General features: G+C 46.0%; 1 protein-coding gene across 2 annotated transcripts in view; it reads left to right on the top strand.

The window, feature by feature from the left end:
* DHRS11 (dehydrogenase/reductase 11) overlaps nt 1-18,352 on the top strand; it is a 58,480-nt gene extending 40,128 nt beyond the window's left edge. The window contains exons 2-7 of one of the 2 annotated variants that reach the window (XM_090026209.1): nt 3,260-3,469; nt 8,836-8,930; nt 9,834-9,963; nt 11,011-11,103; nt 13,205-13,270; nt 14,892-18,352. In XM_090026209.1, the coding sequence (XP_089882335.1) occupies nt 3,260-3,469; nt 8,836-8,930; nt 9,834-9,963; nt 11,011-11,103; nt 13,205-13,270; nt 14,892-14,933 (636 nt within the window). In that variant the 3' untranslated portion in view covers nt 14,934-18,352. The remainder of the gene's footprint in view (nt 1-3,259; nt 3,470-8,835; nt 8,931-9,833; nt 9,964-11,010; nt 11,104-13,204; nt 13,271-14,891) is intronic. The other variant, XM_090026210.1, reaches the window with a different exon arrangement.
* Nucleotides 18,353-24,592: the final 6,240 nt, after the last annotated feature.

Genomic DNA, 24,592 nt, shown 5'->3' with positions numbered 1-24,592 from the left:
TCCAGGTAAAGACATGCTGAAGACAAGGTCCTTTGGTTTTGCCATAAGATAAACTAGTCCCATACAAGGCCCTAGTGCTGGTCTTGCCTAAGTTTTTCTTGCAGTAAAATTAAAGTGCCTTGTCTTTGCTGTGCCACTCCAAAGTGTTTAAAAAAAACACACCTGTTCTGGTAGTAAACTCAAGGCCCTGAGGCCAAAGCCTGAAACCCTTTCTCTGTTGAATTTAGTAGAGTTATTCCAGTGGGATTTGAAGAGGTAAGTGATGAGAAGAAGCATAACACAAAGCAGCCTTTCTTTGATAATCTTGCTTGGTGATAAAGGGCCCAATTGTCTAACAGTAAAGTTGCTTTATACTGCTCAGCAGTATAGTGAATGCAATTCCCTCTTGGCTGCCTGCTCTGAGTACCACTATGGTGCTGAATTACACCGAGACCCACTTTTAAATACCTTGTACCCTGCTAGGATGGAATAGCAGAGCTGTAGCCTAGTGGAGAATCACGCTCAGGATGAACAACTCAAGTTCATATTAAAAAAGGACAAAAATATATATTAAAAAATCAGGCAAAGTTTGACTCAAGTCCCAGATTTCTTCCGCTTTAAAAGCACCAAGAACACAACCCTTCATCTGTAGTTGCGGGAGCAAAATACTACTGAAAATTAGGCCCAAGGAAGGACACAATTCAGTAACTGCTGAAATGTGGCTGTAAGAACATAGAGAGGTAAAGCAGGAAATGGGTAGCAGAATAGATGTGATGCTTCCTGCCTCCCACTTCAATAAATCATAAGAGCATCCCTGCGCTTTAGATGTCATGGGACACCTAAAGTGTCTTTTGCATGTGTGTGTGCATTACTGTATTCTGGTGTGTGTTTTAAGCCAGGAAAATGCTTTCCAGCATTTATAGCAATACTTTCCCAGATTCACAGGGGTGAGCATCAGGGGCTGGGTGAACAACTTCACCAAAGCACAAGCCAGGAGCAATGGTCATAAACTCCTAGGAGAAGGTTTCAGACTGGATATAAGGAAAAATGTCATGGTTCATGTGAGCAGACTCTGGAATAGGCTCCCAGCTGGGGTGGTGCAGGCATCTACCTTGGAGATCTTTAAAGGAGACTGGACACACACCTTGCTGGGGTGATTTGACCCCAGCTGTCTTCCCTGCCCAGAGCAGGGGGTCTGGACCTGATGGTCTCACGAGGACCCTTCCAGCCCTAAACTTCTGTGAATCTGCGTTGTCACTGCAGCAGCTGATCTGAAAAATAGAACCTGGAAAAGGGAAAGTTTGTTGAAACATTTCCTCCAAGTCCATTTTGCAGATTAAAATATGTCTGAATATGCCACTTGGTAAGAAAAGGATTATGAGAAGAATAAAGACTGTGTGCTTCACATCATTCATGAGACATCATAGGGGAGTGGGGTAAATGGATCACTGCAATCCTACTTGTGCAGCTATGTTTAACCATCTCAGGGCCATAAGAGGCCTCAGGACAAAGTCTAGTCCAACCCCCTGCTCAAGGCAGGATTTTGCCTGTTCAGCCCAGCCCAGACGCATGTTTTTCTATCCTGCACCCAATGCTAACATCTGATTCATCACCCACCAGTGTCAGCGGGACCCTTTCCATTGTTGTCAGGTGGGTGCTGGACCTGACTTGAAGACCCTTTTCTAGGTCCCTTGCTTGAGTGCAGTAGATGTGCCAGGCTCCACAAATGTAGGCTCTTCTTTTTAGGAAGAGTTGCCTACGGGCAGCTGCCTGGCACCTATCTCAGCTAGTTATGCCAGACAAATATGATGTGCATCAGCAGCAAGGCACCCAAGGGGATGTCTGCTCATGTCAAGTGTTTGGGTGGCAGAGACATCAGAATGCATTTTTTCACTGGACGTACGCTTGGGTTGGTATGGGGTCCAGGCAGCTCGCATAAGGACCCTGGTTTACCATACTCCCTAAACACAAGCCTGACACTAAACACGTGCATTGAAAATACAACGCACAAGTCGCCAGTCCCTTGAATTGTATATTTGGAGGGTCTTTGACTTTTATTCGCTTCTGATCCAACTCACGCTGCAGACTCACTGGGCACTGGACCTGCGATACGTTTCTTGGTTGGATTTATCTGCAAGGCTGACCTAGGTGATGAGGCTATCCAGCAGTCCAGTTTGGGAGGACTGTTAGTAAGAAGTTAGGTTTTGTTAAAGTTGTGGCACAGCAGCTTAGCTAATGAATCCTTCTTCATAATGAGTGACCCTGGAGGCTGGCCATTGTGTACACCACATATGGGAGACAAATACAGTGCTTGAATAACGAATAAACATATTGAAGTAGCAAAAACAACTTAGTTGGAGGGTGGCGTTTGTGCAGAGAAGATTCTGAAGGGCTGATAACGAGCTTTGAACGAAGCCTTTTAATGACTCTGAGAATGCTGCCATTAGTCCGTGCTGTGCCTAGTCCACAAGGTTTCGGGTTTACCGTGAATTGTCTGATACTTAAAACATCTCTGCACCTAGCAGATTATTCTTCCTGTCAGCAAATGCCACAATCCAGTGCATGCGCCAGACAGCGTGGGCCAGATGTGTCATCTAGCGTAAAACAAGAAGAGCTCATTGACATCAGAAGAAACATGCTGATTTACACCACCTGTGGATCTCTTCCTATAAATATAAACCAGAGGGGATTCAGCTTGGAGTCATTATGTCTGTGACATTTATAGCATCCAACCCTTAGTGGATAAAGTCTAGGGAGTTGGATGAGCGAGAGTAATGCGCAAGTGACAGACAGTCAGCAACGCAGCCTACGCTGAGGGCAAGATCAGTCCTCCACTTGCCAAAGCCCTAGTCTCTGTCTGCAGAGACATTTTCAGATCAAGACACAAGGATGGTAATTGTGGCTGTCAAAAAATGAGCGCCAGACAGCCTTGCCCTAGAAAGATGCTGTGAGAGTCAGTAAAGCCCAGGAGACAGGGCATTAGGCCTGGAGCTCTGGGCTCTGTTTCTGGCTCTGCAGCTGACTTGGTTACATGGCTTTGGGTGAGTCTCTTCACCTGTCCCTGCCTCTGCCTTGCATGCTTAAAATAGATGGTGAGTGATGGTCTGTGAGCACAAGGCTTAATAAAATGAGGCCTTAGTGTTTGGTTGGGGCCTTTAGGTTCTTCTCCATTGCAAATAAATAATTGGATGAAGCACTGCAATGAAAATCACTTGGGCATTTCTCCTGGGGAAGGCTCCCGATTGCATTATCTCTTCTTTCCTTATTCTTTTTTTTCCAGAAATTGGCGGCAGAATGCCAGAGCGCAGGCTACCCTGGTACCCTTATACCCTATAAGTGCGATCTGTCCAACGAAGAGGAGATCCTGTCTATGTTCTCTGCAATCAAGACACTGCACCAGGGGGTGGACGTGTGCATCAACAATGCTGGCTTGGCGCGCCCAGAGCCCCTTCTTTCTGGGAAGACAGAGGGCTGGAGGACAATGATAGACGTGAGTAGCACGTGGGATGGAACGGGCAATGAGCTAGGCAGAGCAGTGGTATTTTTTTTCTATATTGACCAGACATCTGATAATCAGGCCCTCTCTCTGAGCTGGTCTCCTCCTAGATGACTGCTCTCCTTCCGTTTCATGGATGAGTGGTTGTATATACGTAGACGATTCATGGCATGGTAGTGAACGTATAGTGAGGCACTGCTTTGTGGTTCAAGTTGCAGGAGTGAAGCTTCAGATCTGGGTTTGGTTCCTTTCAGCAGTGGAAATCTGCCTGCCACAGGGCCAGAATTGCTTGTGAGGCATCTCTGTGCCCCAGGGGCAGTCTCTGATTTCTCCCCTTCTCTCGGAGATTCGCTTCTTTTTGGATTTAAGCAATTGGAAATGACAAAGATGAAAAATCGCCCAGACCAAAAGTGTGTGATTTTTGCTTGTGGGTGCATCACACACCAGGATGTGTGCCCTGATTTAGTGGTGGCATTAATTGTCCTTGTGACAAAACAGAATGTCCAATTTTTATCCAAATCAGGGCCACATTGGCAGCTTGCCAATAGTCTTGTGGCTGCACCTGATTTGAATATAATGGACTTTGTCTGCACTTTTACTACAGAGGCAAATTCTGTGAAACCACAAGTCTTTATATGCAGTGATCCATCTTGAATCTGGCTTCTGAATCTGGCTCATGATTTTTGACCTGTTCGATAAAATTTGAATATGTTATAAAAATAGCTGTGGGTTTTCCTTCTTCTCTGAATGGTTGGATTTGACCATTATGATCTCAAAGCCTAGAAGTCTTCATTTTCTGAATACACTGGAGCCAGGTTTGGTCTGGCAGGGAGGTTTTGCCTTCTCTGTAAGAATAGATCCATCAGACAGAGATACCTGGTGCTGTCTGCATGCCCGTAGCAACACAAGGTTTAGTTCTGCTGTACTTTCTGAAACTTTTTTAAAGGGTGTGTTGTAGAAGAGGCTGCCAGCTTTTTTCATGGGCCAGTGAGTCCCTGCCAAGCGGAGAACAGAATGTGGAGAACAATTTCTTCCAAAGGTCTGTTGAGCGGGGTGGGGAAGTGTTAGCAAATGCATTTTATTTTGAAGGATGTCATACAAGCATTTAAAAATCCTCCTGTGCCAATGGAGAAGGGAAAAAAATCCTTAAACAGTCATTGATCCATTGTTTTTTTTTTTTATCCTGGACTTCAGGTTTCTCTGGTCAGCCACATCCCCTATGGTTGCAACAGCACTGAGCCTGCTGTTGCCACTTAACAAATATAGTTAGGAATGAGTTTTGATTCTACCATACTTGGATGCAATTTAAGCTAATTGCTCTGTACGAGGACCCAGGCTAAAACCAGTGCGGTGCAGATCATCCCATGTCTGTCTACTGCAAGGTTGCTGTGCCTGTGTCTAGCATCTGGGTTTGGGTGTGCTCAGAAACAGGGATGCTGGACCTTTGGGTCTGATTTAGCCTGGCTGTTCCTCAGCTCCTACTTCTGTGAAGTCTGGAAGTTGCATCGGGGTCAGAGGACTGGCTTACGGTTTGACAGACAGCCTCTTTATGCTGTTCTTGTCGCACTTCCCCTCCCTGAAAAATACCTACAAACACCTCTTGGGAGAGGGCCTCACGGGATGGTTCAGGGTTAGGGGTGCAAGGATTCTGCATTGATCCTGCCTCCAGCTCCTGGCCCCGGGGAACAGATTAGAGGTAAGTCAGATGTCACGGGAGTGTATTTGCATTATAGCTATTTCCTGCATCCCAGGGTTCAGCGTGGAGGTGTAGGAATAGGTAGGGACTGGGCCGGGCAGGTTTTTGCATGACCTCAGGGGATGGGGACTGTAAAGATGCTTGAAAGTTACCTCCCAGCAATCTTGCCTCTGACACAGGTGTAGAGTAACTGGGAATCCAACCCAAAACTTTTACTCATTCCTCAGCTGGTTGCGCTTCGATTGAGTTCAGTGGGAGTGCGTCTCCGTGAGGACCTCTAATTTGGCTTGGATTGCACTGTAGTTTTCCTTGTTCTCTGTCCCCTCCCCCCCTCCAATTCTGTTTTCTATAGTGGCACTTTCTCGCTGGTTGGGTGGGCAGAAAAATGGCCTGATGCCAGCCCATTGCTGAGATCTAGTTACAGGGAGAGGAATTCTGCGATAGCATATTGCTGAGCTGCTGCTTTTGGGGAATCCCAGTGAGTTACCCATACGTATCTTTGATGACGCTGGGTAAAATCACATCTGAGCTGGGAAATTAGAGTGATCCGAAATGAGAAACGTCTGATCGCGTACAACATGAATCAAAGGCTAAGTCCCTACTGACACAGTGGGAAAGCTTTGACAAGCATAGGGGCAGGTCCATTGCAGGTAAATAGTGGTACAACTCCATTCACTTCAATAGAGCTATGTCAGTTGACACCAGTTAAGGATTTAGCTCATAAAAATCTTAGGTAGGATTAAAATGACAAGTTCTTCCTTGGCATGGTTTATGTCCACATACAACGCTCCAGAACTTGGAATGAGCTAGTGATGGGATTTTTTTAAAGTGTTTCAAGTGACTTTTGAAAATCATTGAAACTTCACTCCTAAGTAACTGGGAGCTGCTGAGAATCCCATGCATGTGTCCAAGCCTGATGCTGCTGTTCATGACCACCACCCATACATTGATAATCTCAAAATGAATTTGTGCCAGCTATCTCCTGTGACACATGCCCCATCTGTCCTTGGGCACAGTGCCTGCCAGCCCTGGGATCCATGCCCAAATCGGTGGAGGGTAAAGTTTAGCACCCAGTCAAAGATCCAGACTTTCAGAGTAGGCAAGAGCCACCGTCTTGTATGATGCCAGCTGGCACTCCTGTTTTCAGACCCCTGGTACAGTGATTTTAAGACTGAGCCCTGCAAGGTAAAATGGGGAATGCACTCAGTGCTAGTGCTAATTCATGTCCTCAAAAGGGAGGAGAGAAGCCCATGACCCACCTCTTGTGGCCCCTCCACAGCACCCCAAAGACCCGTAGCCACTAGATCCTCCTCCTCTTTCTCTTCTTCCTCTCTCTTGGTTTGAGGTTTCTGTCCTCCATCTGCTCTGGAGTAACCAGCGCTGGTGCTGTGTACACACCTTGCTTTACAGGTTAGTGTTTGAACAGCTCCTTCGCATTTTGCCTACTGACCTTTGTGGCCAGGAATTCATGCTGAACTTCCATCCGCTCCCTCCAGGCTCTGTTCCAGAAGCAGGAGATTACCACGCCTGCACTGTCACATTCGATAACCAGCATTCGCTGCTGCGACCAAATGGGCCCTTGCTTTGCTTCTTTTACCAGTCGTTCACTTACTAACGGCACATTTTCTTGTTTGCACAGAAGTTTTAAAGCAAGATTAATGCAACCTTTTTTCTGGGACCGAAATTTTCTTAAGTGATGGCCAGGGCACTTATGACCTCAGTGGGGGCTGATTATCGGAGGTATGATGGGCAGAATAAAGCATGGGTAAGCATGTTGGAGTGGTGCATGCTTCATGCAGCCCCATATGCAACTGGCTCCTTGTGTTTATGGCTGGGTGATGGTGACAGTATGGGGTCCGGCCAGCTAAAGAAGTTCTCTTTCAGCTTGAGTCATAGAGACCGGTGTGGAAGATCAGGGTTTCTGCCCCACTCCCCTCCCCCCCTGGATGTGTACCATTTATATTAGTTACCTGTTGTCTTCAGTGCATATATTAATTGCAATGGACTTGGGCCTGGAGGAAAAAAGAGAAAGGAAAGCAATGCAGTATTTTTTTTTTTTGCCTTTTTATTCAATTTTAGGCTTTGGTTTCTATGGTAGTGACACCTTGTCTTCCATCGTGCCTTCCCCTTGAGGGTGTCAAAGCATTTCCTGGACATGAATCTGCCTGTAAAACGTCATGCACCTTCATGGTATTTTCTAAAATAATTAAGCTTTGCAAGACTCAGGAAGGCAGGGAAGTATTGCAACTCCTTTCTTTTGTGTGAGAAACCAAGGCACAGAAAGGCAAAGCAGTCTCTTCAAAGGACCCATGGCGAGCCTGTGGTAGGAGCAGGCTTCCCAGTGCAGCCGCTGGACAAGTGACCCACTGGGACACATTGCGCAGCTGCTGTGCTCAGGAAATTGTATGTAGTATTGAAATAATGCGGTGATTTGGGTAGATTTACATCAGCTGTGAAGCTGGCTGGGAGACGGGTGGATTATTTACTACTGCCCAGAAAGGGGTTATTGCCATTCAAAGTGCTTTGTGCGACTAGAAGCCAGGACCTGTACAGTATCCGAAAGGTGTGCTCCTTTTTTAATGTAAGATGTTAGACTGAAACAGCCCTCTTTCACTTCCCATCACCTTGCTAATAGCGAAATCAAATGGATTTCAAATATCTTGGCTGTTCTGGGCTTTATTCCAGTGCTGAGATCATTGCACTGGGCAGTTTTTCCTACAACCTCTGGATACTTTCTGACCAGTAAAACTGAGACGAATTTGTAGCCCAGTGTGTGGAGGTTTAACCCCATAGGTCCCAATGTGACGGCACTGTGTTCGCTAAATCCTCAAGTGAGGCTTATATGTTCAGCCATGAAATGCTTCTGCTGTTGTAGTTATTATTTTGCTTGCTGTTTGTATTGCAGTTGTGCCATGGTGTCCTCCTCACTGGCCAGAACCCAGTTGTCCAGGGATGGTGCAAACACCGGACATATAAAGAGCATCCCTGCCCCGATCACCTTATAATGAGAAATGTATATTTGCTTTTATTTTCTCATAACTCAGAAATGTCCCAAAGCACTTTCCTCCACTTATCTTAGGAGATCTAAATGATATTCACTTGGTTCAAACAGGGAATATATAGTTCTTATTAAGGTAAAAAACCTATAGATTATGCAACAAACCGGCTGCGTGTCACAACTGCCCTCTACCGGACAGAGACAAAAGTGCTTGACCATGTGTCTGTGTCTGCGTAGGGGACAGCTAATGGAGAGCCTCTTTTGTCCCAAGCGGTGACAACCAGCACTTTGGATCTGGAAGACTGGAGTTGTCTCTTGTGAAGTTCAGGACAGCTGTGGAGTCCCACGAGACTCTGGCTTCGTTGCAGCAGCTCCTTATGCAGGTTACAACCACTCTTTCCTCCAGGACTGGTTTCAAAATGTTGACTGGGATCGTTAAACCAGGCTTGTTCCTTTGGCTTCTGGATGGTTGCCTGAATGATCAGGCAACCACACAGGCACAAGTTGGGAGCAAATTTCAATATTGTGCAGGCATAAATCAGGAGCAGATTTCAGTGTCGTTCAGGCATAAGTCAGGAGCAAACTTGTTCAAAACTTACCAGAATTAACTTAGATTGCAAGTCCACTGCGTTGGGTCTTGGTCTCATTCCTGCTCTGCTATTTCAGGTCAATGTTATGGCTGTAAGTATCTGCACCCGAGAAACTTATCAGTCCATGAAGGAAAGGAGCATTGATGACGGTCATATCATTAACATTAACAGGTAAGGGAGACTGGATTTTGGCAAGCACTGAGCATCTGTTGTTTGTTGCCTGTCTTTGCTGTTTCTTTCTTTTTTTTTCTTTGCTGTACACCACAAAACGATCATCCCAAAATAACCAGTTGCAACTCAGTTAGGATCTAAGTGAGATATTTTTCTATGTTTGTTTTCAATACCCAAGAGACTGACTAGTGTTAATGACTAGTTGCCTGTTTCATCTCTTCGGTAATGGGCACCACCTTGGAGCTGCTGTTTCTCCAGGTAAGGCTGCTTATTGTGCTGCTGTGCACACAGGTTAAGGACATCGATATCGCACTCTTTCCTAGGCCTTTAGGCTATAAAAGGCTCCATTTTTCCTGCATAAAGCCCGAGTAATCGGATTCTGCATGGGTGAAGTACAGAGGAACGTGGGAACCTAAAATTCACCCCTGCAACAACATCTGGGTGATGCAGGGAATGAGATGTAGCCCATCTGTGCTATTTAGGGATTGGCATAAATCAGCGGTTCCCAGATGAGGGTCATGGGGACAATGCCGGCGGTGCTGCATAGAAAAGCCACTGCCGTGCTCTTTTTCCAGCAGCGGGGTGCGGAAAAAAAAGGTTGGGTACCACTGGCATAAACAAAGATATCTCTCAAAGTTTCTGCCTGGGAATAATGTCCATCATTAGCCCCAATATGGGGCTGAAATTTGGCAAAGGGTATTTTCTAGGTATTTATCCCTGTAAATCGCCTGATCTTTCATGATGGGGGGAGAGGGGAACGTTCATCTTTAGGGAGGCTCTTCCTTTGGGTTCGTTATAGAACAGCGATTCAGTGTGTTTAGTAGTGTGCTGGTTCCTACTGGGAGCGTTTCTCACTGCTCCTTGCCCTCCCGCTGCCCCTTTCTTTTTCTGTTTTCTCCTCAGCATGAATGGCCACAGCGTCGTGCCCCAGTCTGTTGTGCATTTTTACAGTGCCACCAAATATGCTGTCACAGCACTGACGGAGGGGCTACGGCAAGAGCTCAGAGAAGCAAAGACTCACATACGAGCTACAGTGAGTGTTGAGTTCCCCCCCATTTTAATGAACAGAAGAATGCTTGCTGATTATGTCAGTGGGAAGTTGTACCTTGGAAGCTTGCTTTTTGTGAGGAAGCGCAGTACATCCCCTAAATCACAGGGCTGGAGACCTCAGTACCACTCCTGACTCTGCTACTGACTTGCTGCTGTGTGATATTTGGACACAGGTTTCCAAAGTGACTTTCAGTGCCTCAGCTCCGAGGTGCCCATTTCTGCTACCTGATTTTCAAGGGGTGTTATATGCCCATTTGTTCAAAAGCACAGGCTTACAGCACCAAGCACCCAAAAAGTTGGGGCAACCAACATTTGAAACCCATTTCACAATGTGGGGTTTATCCTGTGTCTCCATTTTCCCATCTGTGAAATGGGTTTAATAATCCTCTCCTCGTAGGAGGCTTTGTGTTGTACCTTAGTTAAGGTGCTTTCAGGTCTGCAGAAGGATGTAGGTATAGAATTGCAACAGAAGGCACTGACCTCACTGGAAATCGTGAGACCTGAGTCGTGCTGCTGACGAATGCTGACTGGCCTTCGACGAGACGCTTACTCCCCGTGTCTCTGTTTCCTCTTTGAGCACCAGTCTGGGAGATGGGAGATATAGATTGCATAGAAAGAGTAACATTTTTGAGCTGCACACAATGTACAGCAGCTTCCTGAGGTCTCCGGGGGAATGCATTAAAAATGGATAACGCCAGTCAGATGGCAGTTGTGTTTGCACCGTTTTCAAAGCTTGGCTCTCTCCAATGCATTTTATTCAGCAGTTATGTCTCGAAAGTTATTTTAGCTTCTGTGTGGTTCCTTCCCATAGTGGTGGTTGGGGGGGCTGACTGTTCATCTGAGGTCACCCGTGGAAATATGCTCCAGTGATCATGAGGGCAGGATCTATTCTTTTCCCCTATGACTATCTTTTTTTTGTGTGTTTTTTTTGTTTTGTTTTGTTTTGCTTTCCAAAAGCGCCTGCTCTTTTTCGTTTTGAAATGAAAGGGGAGTTACAAATCCTGTTAGGATGTGCTCTCTTCTCTTTCAGTGTATATCTCCAGGACTGGTGGAAACCGGATTTGCTTTTAAACTGCACGATAATGATCCAGAGAGAGCGGCTGCAACCTACGAAAGCATTAGGGTAGGGGACCGAGAAATGAACGCAGAGGGAAATGACACTGACTGCTAATTATCGTTCAGGGCCTCCTTTGCACGGCGCTCAACGCTTTCTGAAAGGTGCTGAGCATCCCCCACTCGCTGAAATCAAGGAGCGCTTTAGGAGTTCGCTGGCTCTCAGGAGGTCCTGAGTGCTTCCACAGGATTGCATCCTTAAGACCAAACTTCAGACTTTGTGCTGATCTCTGCAAGGCAGCACGTACGATGGGGAGGGAATTGCCACAGTATTAATGGGTGTTAAGTTGCTGGTATGGCAGCAGCTCTGTCAGCAGAAGAGATTTTTTCCTGCTACCAGAGCTACACTAGCTCTCTCCCAACAACAAAACCTCTGTGGTAGAAAGAAGCCGCCTTCTGCTGACAAAGCTGTGTCCACTCCAGATGTTTTGCCAGCAGCACTGGGGCATAATCATTTCACACTCTGGCCAACACAGCTATTATGGCAAAACCCTGCAGCGTAGACAAGGGCTTGGTCTCTTACTTTTATTTACAAGTAGATCGGTGTATAAAGCGCAATCCATCCTTGGCATTTTTGCAGGTTGTTAGTGACTTGTGTATTGCAGAGAAGGTGTAGCACCCTATTGGCATCAGCTCAGCTTATAGAAAGTTGGACCCTGCAGTTTCAGAAATTCATTGGTTGCTGGTAGAACTACTATTCTGGATTTGTCCCATTTCTGACTAATGTACAGATCCTTGGATCTTCCTCTGAAGCAAGTGGTGCAAACCATCACTGTGGGGATGGGATACTGCTGCGTTGCACAGGTCTCTGCTCTGGCCCAGTATGGCAATTGCTGTGTTCCTAACTGTTGCCATCTGCTCCATGTGTGGTTTTTTCGCTCATAAAAGCCCTTGTTCGCTTGCTTTTTCATGCTCCTTCCTGACAGCCTCAGCCCTCAAGAAGCAGAATTTTGAATCCTAGGAAAGGAGCAGGGAATTTAGGTCTGTGAAGGTTGCATCCTCGTGTCTTTCCTCCAGGGCAGGGCAGGTCAGGGGGAGAGGTAGCAGATTGAACATAAACCTCTCCCTTTGCAGAATCCTAGGCAGAGTTTTGACCCAGTAGATCTTTGTAGGGGAAGTGCAAGGGGCACTGGGGTGTCTCGCTTGGGAGATTTTCTCTTGGATGTTCAACTAGATGCTGTTGAGCCTCGAGTCTGTTCTGTCATCATCTTTCATCATTAGCACGATGACAATATTGAGTGTTTTTCATTCTGATCGGCTCTTAAGGTTGTAAATGTACCACGCAAGTGTCTAAATAAAAGGAAAAACATTCAAACAAGCTTAAAACCTGAACCATACCTGCCAGGTGGCATCTGCAGACTTTGCTTGACCTAAACACACTCACTCTCTCTGTCTTGCACATAGCTCATTCACCACTTGTACCCTGGTACTTTTTGGTATGTAGTATATACATGTATCCACCAAAAGTGAACAAAGGACACAGAATATATTTAACCATGATACTGATTTGTCTGCTGCTGAGTAAGTCAGGAAGGGGAAGAAGGTATTTTTTTTTCCATTAGCATCCCTTTAGTTTTAGACGGGACCTACTTTGCTTGTTGTGAACTCTGCTCTAAGCCTTCTTGGGTGTCATCGATGGAGAGTTTGGGTCCCAGGCACACTTCCTTACAAAGGCAGTGGCAAGTGGTAAAACGCTGTTGGGTCTGGAATCCAGGACGCCTGGTTTTAATCCCTGCTCCTCTGCTGGGTTGGTGGGGGGATTTTGAATATATTATTTCCCACCTGCGCTGTAGTTTTTCTTCCCATCCTCCAGTCGTAGTCTGCGAGCTCTTTAAAGCAAGGACCACATCTTACTTTGGGCTTGCTCCTAGCAAGCAGGTTCCTGACCTCCACGGGATCTTCAAAGCACCCCCATAATAGTACTTCTAAGAACAGCCAGTGCACCAACATAAACAACACCGGCTTCCTGTGTTACATTTTAATGCAGTTATTTTTTTTCCTGTGCAAAGTGATTTTGTAATGACTTGTTAATCATTAGAAACTCAGCCATCCTGTGTTAAGTTTCTGTAACAAATCTCTTGTCGGAGATGATATTTGTCCTCTCTTTTCAGTGTCTAAAAGCGGAAGATATGGCCAATGCTGTCATATACGTACTCAGTGCCCCACCTCATGTACAGGTAAGGTGCAGCTCAACTCGCGGATCCTCGTATCACTGTTTGTGTAACTGGAGGACGATGGGATCTGATATTGGAGGCCTTCTGTATGTTTGGCACTTGCCTGGAGCATGGAAATCAGCAGTCCCCAAATTCCCTCTCCCTAACTTCCTACCTTTCTGCACCCTACTTCTGCTCTCAACTGCTTAGGAGGAGAGGCAAGCAGTTAACAGACCAGATCCTAGAAGGGCTCTGCTTTGCAAGCAGGAAGCATAATATGGATGACTGCAGCAGGCTATAGGTACAGCAGGGGAAAGGGGAGCTCCTTCCTCAGTGCTTAGGCTGGGTAAGGGTGACCCGGAGGTAGAACAGTGGAGCTCTGTGCCTGGGACAGCTGTGTGATACCTGGGGCAGCACCGGTTGCAGCACCATGATCAGCTGCCCCCCACGCCCCAGCAAAGGCAGCTACCCCCAGTTGCCCCCCTTCAGTTACACTATTAGGATGACCTCAAGGTTAGCCTACAAGGGTTTGGCTAGTCTCTTACCCACATGTGGACACACGCATGTGGGTTAAGAGACCAACATAGCTGACAGTGAAAGGAGTGGCATTTAATTCCAGAAGTCTGCATTTCATGCTAAAAAAAAAAAAAAAAGGTCACAAGTTCTGTACCAAGTCAGGACAGCTGCTAGCTGCAACTTTCAAATCCTTCCCATCCCATTTTAGAGAGATGTCAAATCTCCAGTACCTAAGCATAACTGAGAGCAGTGGTTCCTAGACGGTGAAGAACTGCATCTCATCTGGGTGGGAAGCAGGTGTAGAAATCTGTCCAGTTATGCTTTGTATGATAGCTATTGGGCAAAAGTTTCAAAGGGCCTTTTAAACCTCTCTTGTGCTTTCAAACCTACTGTTCACCCGCACAAGGATATATGAACAAAGGGATCACTTCTTTGCTGAGTCTCAGCTTTGACAGGGATGTATCCGGGATTTTGGAAATGCAAAACCAAAGGGGAGGTTGTGGGGAAGACTCGTGGACACCAGGTCCATATTACAAGAACAAGGGGACCTAGGTTCATAGGAAGACGGGCCTGGTGGGGACCTCGGGAGGTCATATCATGACAAAAAGACTAGCAGGGGGTCCTGGGGTGAGAGAGAAGAATTGTTCGACTGGATAAGTACAGCGACCTGTCTCATCCAGTGTCTTGCTTGGGAGTGGCCACTTATTTCCTGCTCCAGGGGAAGGTTCAGGAAATCCTGCAGTGAAATAACATGCTCACAAGAAGTGTTTCTTTCTGATCCCCATAATGTAAAAGTTGACTTGCGTCCCAAAAGCAGACAAGAGTTTAGAATCAATACTGTTTTATTTGTTCTTCTGCTTCTTTTATGGATGGATATTTTTATCCCTTACCTGACTTGAAATCATTTATTCTATGAAAAGAGAAAGATCGTCACGGTTATTAAAAATTAACCAATGATAACCAACCATGAAGCTGGGCAATGACTAGTGGTTGAATAGCCCTGAAGGGAAATGCTCTGTTTCCTGCATCGTGTGTCTTTGCAGCTAGTCATTTTTAGGTTCCAGCATATACGGCATTTACAGTGACCTTAAGGTATACTACAGTAAAATCATGTATTGGTCTTTTCCAGATTGGAGATATTCAGATGAGACCTACAGAGCAGATATCATAGCAAACGAAGAGGAATGCAAGCAGCACCATGCATCAATCCCCCTCTAACCCTCCAGCAGTTTAGGTTTTTGTCTGCTGGCTCGCAATGTTATAATTGAATTCCAGAGATCACGTTTGAATATTTTGTCTCTCTGTCCCTCCCTCTCTTTCTCTCTCTCTCTTTCCTTGAGCTGGTGCTGGGCCAGGAAAAGAAAAAGTCATGGAATTGAGTTTGCGTGTCTCATCCCTACCTCTTTGAATTTTCATAGTAAAATGTTTTATAGTAAAATGTCACGTGGAAACACTGCGGGGAAATGAAGTCATGGACTTATAGTAGTTTATATTCAAGATGATTGGTTACTCCTTTTTTTTTTTAATTTTATTTTCTAATTTTAATTTGGGTCTTACATTTTGAGACCCTAGATGGACACAGGTGGAAGCATAATGAGATATTTTCCAGCTTTGAAGCGTCATGCTGCGGTTGGCTCTTTTCTGCTGATGCATATTCTCTGAATTGCTGCAGTGAATTGTATCACCTGATCCGTTGCTTTCTTCTGTTTGTTTTTTTACATGTTATTGTCAGAAGCATCCCAACAACTTCATACAGTGGATACAGTTTTCCTCTCTACCTTGTTTGGCTGTGATGTACTAATACAATGGAAGGAGATTTCCTTTGTACTTAGAATAAAGAATTTGCCTTAATACTAGTCCTCTCTTCTGAAGTCAGAACAATTGAGAAGATGCCCATTGTCTACCTGCTTCAGTGTAGTTAGTGCTTCAGATTTTTAGTGCATCAGTCCATTTGATTTGTTTCCCTCCCAACATATTCAATGCTAATTTTGATTGTCAGTCAGATGCATATGACTTCTCTTACACCCCACACCACCAGAAGAGGTGTAAAGAATACTCCTTTCCTGTTTACATGAATTGTGCCTGCCAAGGTTGAGGAAGTATAAATGTGTGTGATTGCTATTTCTCTTTCTTTCTAGGTAGGTAGATAGATGGAGGAATAAGTACCTGTATTTCCAATGGTTAGGGAAGGACCATCTAATGTTTTAAGTGACATAGTTACAGTATGGGTGAGTTGTTCAGTCTTTTTAATAAATAAAAAAAGAAAGTGTACTGTCTTGTTGTGATCACCTATATTCTTTGTAATGCTTCACAGCACTTTGAATGTTTTTGTATATTTGATATTTGCATGTGTTGATACTTTTTGGAAATACTGATGCCGCCTTAGACAGCTGCACACTCTATTTAAATACTGATGCGGAAAGCTAGAAAGATGAAACTTTTGAAACTTTGTTTATAGGATGAGATTCTCAGAGAGAGAGAAAGAGAAGTAAACCCACCCAAAACTGTCCAGAATGAAATGATGTCACTATGCCTCCTACAGGGTATAAGACCCAAATCTTGTCTCCCACTAATTTAACTCTGGGTAACTCCACCATGTTGTTCTGATTTACATTTGTTCGCGGGAGAGGAGATTCGGGTCCATCACTGTTTACACTTGCAGTTGAGAGATGGCTTCAGCAGCCACCTTTAGACTCCTGTAGTGCGACAAAGAAGACACACGTGTGCAATCCTGCTCGATGTGCAGTTGTGGAGCTGTTAAGAGACCTGTTGCCTTAAGATTGCAAATCCGCTTCTTCTGTGCTCTGAATTGCCTGTAGCACGTCTCATGGTGAACCTGCTCGATTAGTTGAAGCTGGCATGGTCAAGGGATCCAAGCGCAGAACTGGGAGCCAGGGACCCTGCTTCTGATCTCTTTGCTTACGGATGTTTTATACCAGTATAACTGTGGGAGTTGCTTCTTGTTTACACCCATGTAAGAAAGAGAACAGGACTTGGACCAGATACCTCTTCTTGCATTTCGGCTCCTGCTGTAGCTTTGGGCAAGTTACTTAACCTCTCTCCCTCAGTTTCCTCATCTGTAAAATGGGGATAATAATACTTACCTACCTCACAGGGGTGTTGTGAGGACTCGTTGCTTTGTAAAGCACTTTGGGTCTGAGGAGTGCTATATAAGTGCTAAGTATTATTATGAAGTGTTAGTATTCATTTGAATCTTGTAATACATGAAATTCACCATGCCAGAGGTGGGCAACAGTAGGCAGACCTGAAAGAAAGGAATTGGTTGTGCACTCCTTATCAGCATTCACAGAAGAGATGTACACCACTCTGAGCATCGTTCTCTTCCACAAAAGCGTGGTCTTGATACCTTCTGGCCATTCCTGGCGACTCTGCCATTTCCCGCAGGACGAGACTTGTACGTGCTCTGCCCTGCTTTTATACTTATTATAGGTGAAATTTGCCCCCGTGGAGAGGCTGTGCACTGAGCCACTGCACCACTTAACCCTGCTTAACTGATGCATTAGCCTTTGTGCAGGCCCTCTGCAGAGGGCTGAATTTCACTCCGTGTGCTCGATTAGATCATGGACTGCAAGGGACACCCGATCCAGCCACGGTTAACAAATACCGGCCCAAATGACAGCCCAGCTCAAGATGCTTGGCACGTGATAGTCCTTATACAGGAGCCCCCGTTGCGCTCAGATTTGTAACCCCTGGCTAAGGAGGGTCAAAGCACTAGTGTGTTTTATTGCACTGAGCCATTACCTATCCTTATAGATTTTGTACAGCACCATTGGGTATCCTTCTAGGTTTCATTTTAAAGATGTTTGTGTTCTCCCTTGGATTTGTTTGCCACGGGGACAGGAGTTGGTCCTTTCAACTGATGCACTGTCGATGCCTGTGGTCTTTGTCAAACAAAATATGGGGAACGGCCACAGTATTCGGAATCAGTGTTGGGAAACTGGAAACCCACTAGCAGGGAAGATAAGTAAGGCCAGAGTACTTGGAGGCATGTGCTTAACATGAAATGGAAATACTTAACACGTCAGCGGGAGCATTGAAATGCCTAGAATACAGTACATACGCAAATGGTTTGCTGGGTCAGGGCCAAGATTGATAATCCTGCTTTGCAAACATTGTAGTTACCTAAAGTAGATGCCTATGAAGAGGCCTGTTGCACTTTGCTAGCGTTCACCTAAATAAAGACTGACTGCCTTATGGTTCGACAAGTCCCAGTTATTTTTTTTTTCCCTGTGGCATCTGCAGTCTTTGCAAACTAATGGCATAATAATGTACTGTTGTTCCAATGACATCCTTGTACGTGTTTCCATCCCCAGTGATTTTTTTAGGGAGCACTTCCTTCTGCCAGTTAATTTTCTGATTTCCTGAAACAAATGGAAACCTTTTAGGGGCTGTAAAGCAGGTGACTAGTGTTGCTGTTCTGCCTCTCGTTTCCAGGTACCTAGTTCAATCGTGTGTTGAACTGTTTCTCTGGGATGACATGGCATTGGCTACACTGCGATGAAGACGAGAGATTGTTTTCAGGCCCCCACATGGGAGGGTTGAACTGTGTAATTTATCACTAGGTTTCTAATTGTGAACTGTAAAAATAAAAAAGGAAAAAAGGACAGAGCCGCTGTGGTTATTTTTTTTATATAGGTCCACAATGTTTTACATGAAAACCAATGCTTGTTCTTGTTTATAACAAAACGCCTGTTTTGTGAAATGTTTAAACAGCAAACGTTTCTAATTCTTCAGGGTAGGAATCATCGTTTCTTTTGTGCTTGCACAGTGCACAGGACATGGTTGGCACTACCTGAAACCAGTACCGATTCGAGGTGCCTAGTGGCAGCAGCAATAGTTTTATTAAGGATATGGTGATAGTAGCAGCCCGTGCTAGCGTCCAGAGCTCAGTGGGAGAAATAGTCTCACGATAAATCTCCAGTAATGGGATACACAGAAACTGATACAAGACCTTACAGTTGCCTCGCTGGTAGCAGGTGACGTGACAGGCTGACGGAGTCATAGGAAAAATGATCTTTGTTGAGCCTGCATATAAGTCACTTTTACGTGCTGGGAAGTTCATCTAGCAGCCCAATTATTAGTTTGCTCACTTAAAACCAAGGCATCGTGAGTAAATGCTGAAAGCTGGGTTCTTACTTTCATGGTGACTGTTCATACATTTGCTTCAAAACCTGTAGGTGTGACCCAAACCCAATAAAGGTAGCATAAAGAGTCCCTACAGCTAGAATGAACTTTGGATCCACTTTGTGAATGTCCTTTTTCCACAGGGAGAGGTTAGTCAAAGTGGCATCCTCCAGTCTCCAGTTTAAATTGGCTACTGCTGCCTTTGGTCACGCCAGGCAGATCCTTATTCCACAAGCAATTTTACTGGTGATGGTGGGAGTATCTATGAGATGGGGTAATGTGTATAAAGGACAAGCTAAAAGGAAAGTGGTGCTGGCTCCTACCTTGGGAGTCTTTAAGAGGAGGCTTGATAATTACCTAGCTGGGGTCATATGAGCCCAGTATTCATTCCTGCCCAGGGCAGGGGGTGGGACTTGATAATCTACTTAGGTCCCTTCCAACCCTACATCTATGAAACTATGAAAAATACTTAAGCCAGGTGGGTAGCAGAATGGTGTTAGTGGCTTTTTAGCAGCTGCGTGGATGTTTCGTGAAAAGGTAGAAGAAAGAGCTTGTGCAATGGGAAGGGGGTGAAGCCAGCTTGTGAATTTTATCTTTAGGCTCTCAGTATCTGTTTCTCTTCCAGCTTCCTCTCCGGGCTTCACCTGATTTTTGTGAGCATCTCTGCTTTCACTTGAAAAAAAAGAAGTCAGTCTTGAACCCTTCTGGTGGCAGAGGAAAACGTGAGAGAGGCCGAAAAACAAAAGGCAGAGAGATCAGTTTGTTCAGTTAGTAATTTCTTCTTTTTTTTTTATAAGCACTCTTAGGATGTTTAAGCCGGCCCTGTGACATTAGTGGGGCCCTGAGTCCTGACTTTCTCTGCTGTGTGTTGGCAGTACTGGAAAGGGGCTAAAACAAACTGGCTCTACACAGTCTTTTATTGCTCTCGAAGATTACCCCTACATCAGAATACACATCCGAACGGCCTGCTCCTTTGGGTTTACAGGAAAGCCCCGTGTCTTACAGGATCTGGCACTAAGAGGTCCAGGATAAAATTCAAAAAGTCCAAAAGGCAAAAGCCACAATGTAACTAGAGCTAACAGCTAACATGGACCTAGTCCTATACCCGCTGAAGTCCCTGGGGCTGACTCTTTTACCCTGTACAGTTGGCGGATCAGTCCAAGTGTCAGATGGCTGCAAAGTGTTAACCTGGTTTGAACAATAGCAATTTTGCACTGGGGAAAAGGTGCAGGGTCGCAGCTAATCTGCCCCTGAAAACAAACTTGGCTAATTCAGGACATACTTCTTTCTATCAGTTATCTTTAAAAAAAGCCCCCATGATATGCTGCAATTCTCCAGCAGTACCATTGCAAGCAGGCCAGGATTGCGCTCTGCATTTGCATTTCAAGCTGATGAGCTGATATTTGGACAGGCTCCACTGTCCGCTGCATTTTTACAGCCTGTCTCAGCACACAGAGCCTTTTTGAATGGGGTCACAAATAAATCTGGCATCTCCCTTGGGTAACTAAAGTTCAAACAACACTTTCTTTTGAATATTTCAAGTACTGCTTGGGTCTCAGGTAGGGAATGCGCCACCTGGCAGGATGAGAGGTTTCTGAGTTCCCTGTGGGTTTTTTTTTTTTTGCCTGCTGTTTTGTCGGATTTGAGAAGGGGAGGTTGGAAATGATCTGTTTAAGAGCAGAATTAGAAACCAGTGGCCTACCCAAAGATCCTTTCCAAGGCTCCACTCCTTGCAGGCAGTGCCACCCTCTACCCCAGCCTCCCCGGGGCTCTGGGTGGGTGCAAGAGATTGCCCACTGGGTGCAGTTGCTATATCTTCCATCTCAAGCTGCAAATAGCCATATAGTTCTTAGGCACTCGCAAGCAGAGGGGCTGCCTCACATGAGTGTCTAGAAATGAGACTAACAAGCCTGCGTGTGCATGGAGCTGATTTGGCTCCTCAGCACCCTCTGGGCGCAGCTGCATTTTAATGGCACCATCCAATCTCAGCATCTGCCGGCGTAGCTGGTTGATGCAGGTGGAAAACAGCTACATTGAGCCCTGAATCCTGGGTTTCAGTAGCTTCATCAACCTGGCTGTGTCCCTAGTGTTGTAACCACTGTGCAGCCGTGCCCTTCCCATGCCTCCTAATGCTGCAGAGAGGGGCAGTGAAGAGAGGGAACTGCATGTAGCTGCCATTTACGCTGCCGTGTACCATTTCTGTGTGCTCAACCACCTTGGCATCTCCTTGGAGCCCGCTGGCGAGTACAGCAGCCTGTCTGCTGCTTTGACATTACTTGTAACCTTGCCCACGAAGACAAGCGCTGCTCTGTGCCAGATCTGGCTGCTTCCCCCAGTGCTTGAAAGGTCATTGTCTGCCTGGGTTTGTTCTTTTCAGCTCCTCCAAGATTTTGTGCTGACTCCAATGATCATGTTCCAGTCGTTACTCCGTAAGTTGTCGCTTTTTGCTTGACTGCTCAGCAGTGAGTCAGTATTGTGTCCTGGTTTTCATTTCACTTTGCTGAAGGTAATGGGACAGGGGAGAGTTTTCCCACTGCTAGGCAGAGGGTGTACACAGGCCTTGGCTATCACAGCCTGTCCCATTTTCAGCTGTCCCAACATTGTGATAGCAGCTTCCTAACCCTTTGTTGGAAACGTTGGGACTGGAGGCTGGTGAGAGCGAGAGGCACTGGGGCCAAGACGCATTTGGATCTAAACAAAGGGCCATCCCCCCTAATGAAGAGCAGTAAGCAGGCCTCCAGAAGGTCCCAAGTTCACCCTGTCAAACCCAATCAGGGGAAAGACTGCATGTCCTTTTAATGGTGGCAGGCAAAGCAGAAGCTCTGGTTTTGAAAAAGGCTTTGTGTTTTTGGGAAGCAGACCAGAGGAAGCTGGGATGCAGTGTTCGTCCTACTCATGCTAAAAGGGGTCCTAAAAACAAAGCTGCCTTGGAAAGATCACAGTGAATTAGGAGCCCCCAAGAGCTTTAGGAGCAGGATTAAGTGGGGATAGTATTTATCAGTGGCAGTTGTAAGGGAGGGTGTGTGGCAATAAATCTTGCCTTTGGCTTAGGCCTTGTCAGTGCCAAAAGGGATACATTAAGGGTAAGGATGGCTATCTGGATCCAACCTCAGCCCGGGTGCTACCGTGATGAGTATATTGTACATCAGCAGACAGGAGATGGCAAGCACAGAGCATTGCCTTGCCGTGCATTGGAATCGATGGCACTGCTACCATTGGTTTCGATGGGTCTGAATGCATGATAAGGCTCATAGTTTCATATAGGCAAAGAGGATGCTGTCACATTAAACTTCATTATTCGGCAGGCAATGTCTTACCCCCATTGCAGCTGCTTCACTGTTTGATCGAGCTGGGGGAGGACAATGAAGACTATATCTGATTTATTGTTGAGAGCTCTAAAGGTCGGTGTCACAGCTGAAATGGCCTGTAAGGGGAAAAGTGTTTGCCATCCTCAATTATTATATTTTTTTCAGAAGAGCTGACTGGCACGGTTCAAATTCTACCTGCATATCTTCAGCCTAATATGCCATTTCAGTGCAGATCGCGCGCATGTCCTCCTTGCTTTCTTTTTGCAATGCCTTTAGTTCAATCACAATCCCAAACTACCACGTGGCATTTATGCTGCTTCTCAGTTGTGGGCATAACATATCAGAGGCACGCTCTTGTACGGCATTGTGCTGTCTGTCATTCAAGCCTGCTCTGCTGATCCTCTGCAGGGTTTAAAGAAGTAGGTGCCAAGATGTGGTTGGTGGTGAGGATGCAGAAAATAAAAATCTGCCTTCACAAATGTTAGTCTCTCTTTTCCGCCCTTTTTAGGCTGGCCCTAGTAATACATTCACTTGCAATGCAATGTTTTCATCATATGTTGGTGTGCTAGGGGTTCAAACAGGACTGTGGCCCCTTGTGAGCAAGCGAGACCAAGTTGGAGCCCGGTCTGTATAAAAGCTTTCAAGTTACCTGTATATGAAATCCTCCTGTAACTGCCCATGTTGCCTGCATTTCCATACCTTCTGATCGCGCCCATTGCTGGAAAATATCTGAAAGCCTTGAACTGAAACAGAGGTTGCAGGATGAAGTCTGTGCACTTGCATCAGCCACACCGCTGCCACCCCTGCCCACCCAGGTAACTAAAGGACTTCTGCCTTTTTGCATGAGTGCATTATTACAAGGAATAGGAGCCGGTGGCCCTTTCTTTGTCGGAAGTGCTGTAGACGGGGGCATGACTGCTCCCCCATGCTCTGGGGAGGGAAGCAGCATCACCTCTAGTTTTCAGGTGGTTACAGAAAGGTCTGAAACGATAGCCATATCCATCTAGTTAGTCACTGGCAAGGACCAAAATTAGAGCATGGGAGTCCCCCACCTCCACATCTGCACGCGTTCCTCTAGATCACGTTGCTTGTCTGCACATCTTCAGAAACTTCTTATTAAGCTTCATGTCAGCTAGATAAGTTGGCTTACAGAGGGGTGGCTTCCCGCCCATGCTATACCTGGTATGTAGCTAGCTAGAGGACTGCAAGGCCTTAGGGCTCTCCCCAGCATCAAGACGCCACGGAGAAATGACTTGCACTACGAGCTGCCACAACTCAGAGGACTGTGAGACACGTGTAAGCAGAAGCATTGGGACAACAAATCATGGGAGATTTCTTTCCCATTATATAATATATAACCCTCCTGTAAGCAGCTTCCACCCTGATGGCACCAAACACCCAAACAAATCAAATGGGACAAGGAAGCTGAACAGATCAGCTTCAGTCCACTGAGGCTCAGGAGTGTTGCATGGGGAGCTCGGCGCTGCCAGGGCAGCCCAGGGGCTGGATGAGTAACACACCTTGACTGCGCTTCTGTGCTCTGCAGCAAAGCCAGCGAAGGGGGGAGAATATGGCCAAGTAGCTGTTGACCAGGTAGCTCCTTTCATAGGCTCCTTACCCTGCTTCCTCACACACTGCTCTGATGCAGTGCTCATGCACAAGATCTTTTCATCTCCAGAGACTCAGAGGAGGAGACTCACTTCTGTGCCTGCTTGTAATATTTAAGCAACATGCCTTGGGGGGCGCTCGTTAGAAGGCAAAGGTTTTTGGAGCCCCTGTGCTTCTGGCAGGCTGTCTGCTCCTGTGAGAACGTTTTAATGAGACCATTATTAATTATGGAGACTTATTAAAAAGAGAAATCTAGAGCAAAGGCCCTGGCCTGTCCCTGGGCTCCCTCAACTCATTGTCCTGGGGCTGCATTTCTTCAACATCAGCCTTTTTTCAAATGGTTGTCTGGAGACTAAAGGGGAGAGCAGCTAGGTGATGGGCCTGAAAACTAGCCTGAAATATTCACTGTTCTCTCATCTAATGGATGAAACGCAGGACTTGGATTTGGCTTTGGGCTCTGTGAAAGATGCATTTTGTGCTCTTGGGAGTGGTGCTTCACCTCTGTAATTGGATGACGTGATCTCCCTTCTTCTAGCCTCACTCTTCCAAGACTGCACCTGAGCTGTGGATGGAAAGACAGTGAATTAGTGTTGAAGCGGTATCCTGAGCAATGGGTTTTGCCAGTTGGTAGCAGAGCATCTGCACATGCCCCTTTGGCCTGTCTGCCTTAGCAGGGTTTGCGGCATTTTCAGCACCCGGAGAAAGCAAACCAGCAGGGTAGCAGGTTGCAGGCACACAGCTATCATAGTTTTTGTGGGACAGCTAAGGT

Source organism: Crocodylus siamensis, chromosome 13, assembly GCF_052110815.1.
Source record: "Crocodylus siamensis isolate JL-2025a chromosome 13, ASM5211081v1, whole genome shotgun sequence".
Taxonomy (NCBI): domain Eukaryota; kingdom Metazoa; phylum Chordata; order Crocodylia; family Crocodylidae; genus Crocodylus; species Crocodylus siamensis.
The sequence above is the reverse complement of the archived record's forward strand: the minus strand, read 5'-3'. Positions and strand labels throughout refer to the sequence as shown.